The following is an 8,631-nucleotide window of genomic DNA, read 5'->3' on the forward strand; positions in this document are numbered from 1 at the left end:
AAAAAATTACATTTCAAGTTGGTTCGATTTTAAGTTACAGTTAATTTATTAACGTTAAAGTTGGAAAAGTCAACCTGAAACCACAACCGTCCTTCAGTTCTAGCTGAACCACTTAATTCTACTGGGTTTGGCAGTTTCGCTAAACTATCTTCTGCAACTACATCAAACACCTCAGCGGATTCTTTTACAAACTTACTGCCGTTTCCAACACGTTTGTAAAACTGAATTTGATATTCAAAGTCATCACGATCTTTTGAAATAATTTTCCCAACATATTGGACTGGTGGACCACTTTTCTTTTGGAATCCCACTAAAACATCCTTCTTCAAAAGTCGCATTTTCAAAATTAATTTCCTCTTGCTTTTCAGAAATTTCCTGGTTAATCATATCTAACAATGTAGTTGTTGTGTTCCTTGCTGCTGGAAGCGTCGCCTCAGCTCCGGCAGTCGGCCTCGGACGACTCGCAGCACCTGGCTCGGTCGCAGTCGCACGTATCGGTCGCCTCCCAGCATAATCCTCCAGCGTTTGTTGCGCCGCTGCTCCGGTGTGAGCTGGTTGTAGTCGGCTACCAGCCGTAGTAGGACCGCCCGGGACAGCGGAAGGGCGTTCCCTGTGACCGTCTCTTCAGGCTCCGTCCGGCGAACAGGGTCTCGGGCCAGGCCACTCGGTCGAGCAGGTTCCCAGATGATGGGGGACGGTCTGCGGCGCGCTCGGCCCGCTTCGGCTCCAGCTGGTGCTCCTCCCAGACGTGGGCGGCGAGGAGGGGAGTCGCGACGGTGACGCTCGGGCAGGCGATGAGGCGGCAAAACAAGACGTGGGCGATGCAGTGCGGCGGGGCCAGGATGGTGACTGGGTGGTGAGGCGGGACGGCGTCGATGACGGGCTGGAGAGACGGGACGGCAGCGACGAAGGGGCGGAGAGGCGGGACGGCGAGGATGACAGGGCGGGGAGGTGGGGCGGCGATGACGACGAGGTGGAGAGGCAGGGCGGCGATGAAGACGAGGTGGAGAGGCGGGTGGCGATGAAGACGAGATAGAGAGGCGGGGTGGCGATGAGGACGAGATAGAGAGGCAGGGTGGCGATGAGGACGAGATAGAGAGGCGGGGTGGCGATGAGGACGAGATAGAGAGGCGGGGTGGCGATGAGGACGAGGTGGAGAGGCGGGTCGGCGATGAGGACGAGGTGGAGAGGCGGGTGGCGATGAGGACGAGATAGAGAGGCGGGGTGGCGATGAGGACGAGATAGAGGGACGGGGTGGCGATGAGGACGAGATAGAGAGGCGGGGTGGCGATGAGGACGAGGTGGAGAGGCGGGTGGCGATGAAGACGAGATAGAGAGGCGGGGTGGCGATAAGGACGAGGTGGAGAGGCGGGTCGGCGATGAGGACGAGGTGGAGAGGCGGGTGGCGATGAAGACGAGATAGAGAGGCGGGGTAGCGATGAGGACGAGGTGGAGAGGCGGGTCGGCGATGAGGACGAGGTGGAGAGGCGGGGCGGCGATGATGACGGAGCGGGGAGGCGGGGCGAGGATGAGAACGGGGCACAGAGGAAAGGTTAAGACGTGGACGGGATGGAGAGGCAGGGCGGTTGCGAGGTCGGGGCGGAGAAATCTGGATCCGCCGCCGAGGCGGCGAAGCGAACCTGACTCGGCGTGGAGGTGAAGCGGCCAGCGGAGGGACGATGGCCGGCTGGGGATCCACCGTCGGCGAGGTCGGTCGGTCGGGCTGAGGAGACTGCTCCGCTGCCCGTGGCGATGGTCGGGCCGGGACCTCCCCCTCCTAGAGGTCGGAGCGTTTCGGCTTTGGGTTTAACATTACCAAATACTTATTGTCTGCAGCAGATACAATGAATGATTGTTCCTGAGGGATGTGACGAACTTTCCCTTGCATAACAAGTAGTTTGGAAAGTCCAAACTTTGTGAAGGTTCTTCTGTTTCATTGATTGATGTGCATTTTATGTCTTCATTACAAAAAGCATATGGAAGTTTATCCAAAGGTAAATGGCTCTCAGGAAAACGCATTACATTTGCACTAGACAATTTTCCTAAATATTCGTTCTTTAGTTGGTACTCGCCTTGTCCACATATTCCTCTAATACATTCTCTTTGATAAAAAAAAAGGTCTAACTGGTAAAGGCATAAAGCGAGCACTTGAAGTTTTACCTCTTTACAGTGCAAAAATCGTTTTAACACAGCATTGAGGCTCTCTGCTGGGTTGATTGTCATCCCACTGTATGGGGTATACCTCTTGTGTTGTATGAGAACCCACTTGGCAGTTTTCTTAAAACAGAGTCTATATGTTTGTCAAAGTAATTTTAAAACTCCTGTGTCCATTGCTGTGAAAGTAAATCATACTTTTGTTGATAAGACGCTTCGCTGTCGCTATCCAACAAATCCCACACTTGACTGGCATATGTACTATGGTCATTATATTCCACATTCTTCTGTTTTTTCGTCCAATTGTTTTAAAACACAATTATAAACAATTTGTACTCCTAACACATATTTCAAATTTTAATACCGTTGGTAATTTGTGGCAACCTGTGGCACTCTTTTTATGGATAGTTCTTAGGTTCGTTTTTAAGAACTCCCGGTTAAGATACACTTTTCAGACTTATATAGAAGATAAATATGTACTCTCCTAACACAGGTTTTGAATTTCAATACTGTAAGGCGTTTGTGGCAGTCTGTGGCACTCTTTTTATAAATAGTTCTTAGGTGCGTTTTTAAGAACTTCCGGCCAAGATACACTGTTTAGATATACATGGTGTTTGGTACGTAGTGTGAAAATTTTCAACCGGTAAAACTACATGGAAAATGCAGAAAAATTATGTAAATTAAATGTCTATTATGTAATTCCTCTCAGAATAGGAGCCATTTTACGTTTTTTTTTCAGAAAAACATGTTTTAGCTTTGTTTTTTGGCAAAATATCTATAAAAAATTAAAATTTTTCCAAATATAACACCATTTTCAAAATCTATGTAAAATTTTAAATAAGATATGATATGTTTTGTTTTTCTGGTTGGTAAATAATTTTAATGCAGCTCGGATGAATTTAAATATTTCGATTCGCAAGAAAGTAGTAAAAACAAAAAGCTGCCTAGACCTAAAAAACGGTATGACCTAGAGAGTGTCAAATGTTACAAAAACTTGCCCATTGAATAAGGATTCCAACGATACCAAACAACCTTGGAAATGCATAGGGAAAGTGTGGATAGTCAAATGAATAATGTTGAAAAACACGATTGACCTAAAATGCTTTCTCTGGTATTTTACAAAGTTTTTCACACTAAACAAAATTATTTATTGATTAAAACAAAGAAACATAATGAGCTCCGAAAAAAAATTTTATTCACTCCAAAAACATCAAAGTTTATGTTTAAGACTTAGACAATTTTTTATCAGTTGAAAAAAACAATGTAAAAAACAAAACAACTTTTATTTGTCATTATGGACAGTTTTTAAGCTGAAAATTACTAAAATCTTGTGTTGTAGAAAAATAACAGTTTTTCACACAAAAAAAAATACTTTTTATTTAAGAAAAACAAACGCTCGTGATTAAATAAACCTTTTTCATCCACTTCAAAATAATCAAAGTTTATGTTCAAACTGCCTACCGCCGTTCCGAATGCACATTCTTGAACTTTTCCTCATTTCTCCAACAGTTACTTTGAAAGAAGTTTTTTGTCTTAATTTTGCGACACCTGCTGTTATTCTGACTCTTAGGTCTTGTTCAGACTGAATGGGCGTAGAATAGACTTCGTTTTTTAAGAAAGTCCCAAACAAAAAAATCCATTGGGGTGAGGTCAGGTGACCTAGGGGGCCAAGCGACCGACCCACCTCGTCCAATCCACGTAGGGTAGTTCAGGCTTAGCCAATCCCTCACTTCATTTGTGTAGTGAGGTGGAGCACCATCATGTTGAAATATAATTGTATTTCTTTGCTCGACATCAACTTCATCTAAAAGAGTCGGAAGAGTGTGCTGTAGAAAATGCAAATTATCTGTCACCGTTCAACGTTTCCTCAAAAATGAAGGGACCTATCAGTTGGTCTCCAAGCAGACCTGCCCAGACATTTACTCGAAAGCGTCTTTGAAATGACCGTTCCTTTGTCGCCCTTGGGTTTTCTTCGGACCATTGGTGCATATTATACCAGTTAAAAGATCCTTCTCTCGTGAACAAAGCCTCGTCGGTCCACAAAATCTTAAAAAAAAAAAACTGTACTGTTCCATGTCACTGTTTAGCAGCTATCGGCAAAATTGAACTCGACGATCAAAATCAGTTTCTTCCAAAGCTTGTACAGGAGTAAAATGAAAGGGGTGCATTTTATCTTTGTGTAAAATATCCCATACTTTCCAATTAGACACTCCGATTTCTCTGGAGACCTCTCTAGTACTAGTTTCCGGATTGCCACGAACAATATCCAAGACTAATTCTTCTACGCCCACATCATGTAAACAGGACCTACCTCAGAGGGGTTTTTTTTAACCGTGCCACTCTCCACAAGCCGCTGATGCAATCTTGTAAAGACTGATGAGCTAGGGATTCGTCGGTCCGGGTATCGGGCTTCGTATTTTCTTCTTGCAGCAAGTGCGTTACCATTACAATAACCGTAGATAAAATGCATCTCTGCGTATTCTTGACACGAGAAATCCATGATGGCTAAGACACAACCACAACAGGTAAACTGACCAAACTGAAAGTAGAAATCATGTTTTAATTTATTTTGTGAATTATTTTTATAAGGGCTTAGCTTTCTCCTATGCAGTAAATAAAACTGCATTCACTACTGATAGGGAAAAGAGAACAAGATTAGATTTTCAAACACTGATAATTTTAATATTTTCAGATTGAAATCTACAATTAATTGAAACAGATATAAGATATTATGATAGAAAGGAAGATGTATCTCTACAAAAAAATATTCTATAAGCTATTAATTTATAAAAGACGGGAGAAAGCATTTTAGGTCAACCGTGTTTTTCAACATTATTCATTTGACTATCCACACTTTCCCTATGCATTTCCAAGGTTGTTTGGTATCGTTAGAATCCTCGTCAAATGATCAAGTTTTTGTAACATTTGACACTCTCTAGGTCATACAGTTATTTAGATCTAGGCAGCTTTTTGTTTTTACTATTTTCTTGCGAATCGAAATATTTAAATTAATTCGAGCTGCATTACAAATTATTTAACAACCAGAAAAACAAAACATATTATATCTTATTTAAAATTTTACATAGATTTTGAAAATGGTGTTATATTTGGAAAAATTTTAATTTTTTGTAGATTTTTTTCCAAAAAACAAAGCTAAAAACATGTTTTTCTGAAAAAACTTAAAATGGCTCCCATTCTGAGAGGAATTACATAATAGACATTTAATTTACATAATTTTTCTGCATTTTCCATGTAGTTTTACCGGTTGAAAAAATAATTGTATTCCTAACACATATTTCAAATTTCAATGGTGTAGGTCGTTTGTGGCAACCTGTGGCATCGTTTATGTGTCTTATGGAGTAATAACATTGTCAGTCAGTCTGTCAGCGTTTTAGACACTCCCGGTTATGTTCAAACGTGAAATATGACATATCAAAATACTCACGACTAAGTTGTGATTCTGCAGGACTATGATTTTAAAGTCTTCTTAACTCATAACTGGAGATAAAAAATAAGTTTTGGAAACAAAGTTTACTGCTTTTAGCACTAGAAAACTAATTTTATGTCTCACTTCAAAACAACACCACTTTAGCAACCAAACTTAGGCACCTGCTGCACTCTAGTGGGTGATCATTGAACTACTATAGTTATTAGGGCACAGATGGCAGCACCTGTCAATAAACTGAAGGGTGATCCAAGGTACACTATTATCAAGGTACAGTCGTCGCGATATATCTTGAGCTTTGGTCTACGTCATTACTGGGAGGAGTCTGCTCGCCCGCTCAACGAATGGTAGGCGCGCGACGTTGTACTAGCCGTACGATAAACATAGCCCCACTCACACAAACACTACACCTTCCCCCCGCACCCTTCACCCGTGGTTGTGCGCACATCACGGCGCTGGGCAGACACAACCACCTCTATAGACGCCGCTATGTCTGAAGGCTGTGACTGACGCAAGACTGACGAATGTGGTGGCATAATCACAGAAATTGTATTAAATTTTAACATATTTTAATATAAAGTATTGAAAGGAAAGTAATATTACTGTTGTGAAGTAAAAAGTGACACTAGTCCTTCTATAATTTTTTAATGTAAACAATTACAAATGAAATGCCGAAATTACTGTGGAAAAATACATTTTACCAATTCTCTTGGTTTAGTAAGGTAATTAATTAAAGCCACCGAATCATTTTCTTGAAGAATACAAAATTTGAGCGCGCACTGAAAAATTTAAATAGATAACAAGCCATGTAAGTTTTTTATAGGCTATATCTATTATAAGTATAATGGTTGGATTAAAAAATAAAATAAAACTTACATTCAACTTCAATCAGAATCACATTCCATCCCTTCGATTCCAGAGAGGTCGGAGTCAGGTTCGTCAGGGTTGTCACTGTTGTATGCATCTTCGTCGTCCTCACTATCAGGTCCACCCAATGCAATAATTATTGGGTCAATGCGTTCATCCATAATGTGGTCGGATTCCCAGTAATCGGCCTCAGTTTTTAATACATGACGACAAAGTGGCAACCAGTCATTTTCTGTCATGGAACCAAATTTGTCTTCACACAGTTTTTTTACGTCGGCGATTTTGTATGTTGTGTTTCGACTGGCAACCCAACCCTTCACTATTGCCCAAATGTTCTCAATCGGGTTAAGGTCTGGGTGGTAGGGTGGTAGTCTCAAACAGGTATGATTATGCTTAGACAATATTTCGTCAATTTCATACTTTTTATAAGCCGGTTTGTTTCGACATATCAGTGCGTAAAGTGTTGGTTTCAACATGTCATTGGTATAAGCAATGTTCATTTTGTCCAGCCAATTTCTCATCTCCTGCTTTGTAGATCCACTATTAGGGACTTTTTCAATAACAGTGTTATGGTAGGGGGCGTTGTCAACAACTACCACGCTGTTCGCAGGTAGATTAGGGATTAACAGCTCTTCTAACCATTTTTTATAATTTCCTTTATTCATATTGTGATGATAATCACCAGTAGTTTTAGATGATTTCCACATCAACAAAGCATTTGGTATAAATCCCATTTCCCTCCAGCATGAATGATTATTAATCTTTCTCCTTTAGATATTTGTTTCATATATCCTTGGATGGAATTGTCGCTCCATGATTTATTTTGGACGTGTGACGAAAGAATGTAAGTTTCGTCCAAATATACTATAGGTCTTTTTTCTTCCCTGTACTTTTTAATTTTTTGTAAATATTCAATTCTCTTTTGGACAATATCAGGTTTCTCAATCAAGATTTTTCTATTACTTTTGGTTTTTTGCCACTTAAATCCCAATTTCTTGATTATCTGCCGTACACTAGTGTTTTTCCCTTGGAAATTTATACTTTCTACCAATTTTAAACGAATTCCATCTACAGTTGGACATCTTTTCTCGTCGATGTAGAAATTGTGTATGATTCTTCTCACTAGTGCTTGGTCAAAATCGTCTAGATCAGTAATATAGCATTTTTTATTTCTTTTCTTATCAGGTGTCACAAACGACGTACTTGCACCAGAATCGACTACAGCTTTTTCCCGTTTAATTCGTTTCACTGTACTTATTGATGTGCCAGTAGCCCTGGCCGTTCTTTCCTGACACTTTTGAAGGGGAATGGTTACTGAGCCGTTTTCCGCTTCAGATGACATGAAATTTAAAACATTGGCAATAACCTCTTTGGTCTGACTATGTATTTTTTTGTTCTTGACTTTAGACACAATGGGAGGCATTATTGTTACTTTCAGCACTCAAACACTGACATAAACTATAACACAACAAAGTACAACACTGAAAACTATGAACAGCGGTAAGCATAGATGTTAAAACAGCAATGATTCGTTCAACCAAATGATCAAGGTGGTTAACTGCGACTGAGCGCCGGCCGGGCCGCCGAGCGGATGTTTTCAGGCCTGTGTAGTACAAGGTAGCGCATGCGCTGAACAACCTCCCCACCCCGAGTCAGCGGCTGCTGTTCAAATTACAACCGTCGTCGCAGCTCAAGATATACCGCGACGACTGTACAACAGTCTCCCCTAATGATAAAAAAAGGAACTAGGCCAAACAAAATATGTGTTCAAGCAGATGTAGGCCTACACCAAATTACTGAAGAATGTAGTAACGATTCTACTTCTGTGATCTTTGTTGAAGACATTGATAAATATCCTGAAAAACTGGATGACTGTAGCTCAGCAAATGTTAATAATTGTAGTGTCACGGACAATTTATCCTACAACTACCAGCCTACACCCCCTATTCAAGAAACCTCAAGTTCAGATATGCCTGGCAATATTGAAAACTCTTCAACCTTAACAGTAATCAGTGAATATGAAGGGCTTATGATTAACGAAAAACATTGTTTTAATATTTTGACCAAAATATTAATGACATCAGCCTAGACAATTTAGACAGGAGTACAGGTAGATATAAAGAGCGAGAATTTTTCCCCTTACTTCTTTTCAGAGAAAAACTAAA

At 40.9% G+C, this 8,631-nt stretch overlaps 2 protein-coding genes across 2 annotated transcripts; both read right to left on the reverse strand.

Moving 5' to 3' along the window:
- Positions 1–565: 565 nt before the first annotated feature.
- On the reverse strand, positions 566–6,135 carry LOC128984428 (uncharacterized). The gene is made up of 4 exons (XM_054403748.1): positions 6,030–6,135; positions 4,466–4,659; positions 2,161–2,277; positions 566–1,777 (listed from the first exon to the last, which is right to left on the reverse strand). The coding sequence occupies exons 1-4, from the start codon at positions 6,133–6,135 to the stop codon at positions 566–568; spliced, it is 1,629 nt and encodes a 542-aa protein (XP_054259723.1).
- A 348-nt stretch (positions 6,136–6,483) lies between these two features.
- On the reverse strand, positions 6,484–7,131 carry LOC128984429 (uncharacterized). The gene has a single exon (XM_054403749.1). The coding sequence runs from the start codon at positions 7,129–7,131 to the stop codon at positions 6,484–6,486; it is 648 nt and encodes a 215-aa protein (XP_054259724.1).
- Positions 7,132–8,631: the final 1,500 nt, after the last annotated feature.

The sequence above is a fragment of the Macrosteles quadrilineatus genome, unplaced genomic scaffold (assembly GCF_028750875.1).
Source record: "Macrosteles quadrilineatus isolate MER2022 unplaced genomic scaffold, UCM_ALF_1.0 Scaffold_2__2_contigs__length_208266976, whole genome shotgun sequence".
Classification (NCBI taxonomy): Eukaryota; Metazoa; Arthropoda; class Insecta; order Hemiptera; family Cicadellidae; genus Macrosteles; species Macrosteles quadrilineatus.

Coding starts and splice junctions, on each gene's coding strand:
- LOC128984428 (XM_054403748.1), bottom strand. CDS start 6,135: ATGCCACCACATTCGTCAGTCTTGCGTCAGTCACAGCCTTCAGACATA. Junction 2,278..4,465: donor TTAAAAAAAACCCCTCTGAG/GTAGGTCCTGTT, acceptor CTCTGTTTTAAG/AAAACTGCCAAGTGGGTTCT. Junction 1,778..2,160: donor GATTTTTGCACTGTAAAGAG/GTAAAACTTCAA, acceptor TCCGACCTCTAG/GAGGGGGAGGTCCCGGCCCG.
- LOC128984429 (XM_054403749.1), bottom strand. CDS start 7,131: ATGAATAAAGGAAATTATAAAAAATGGTTAGAAGAGCTGTTAATCCCT.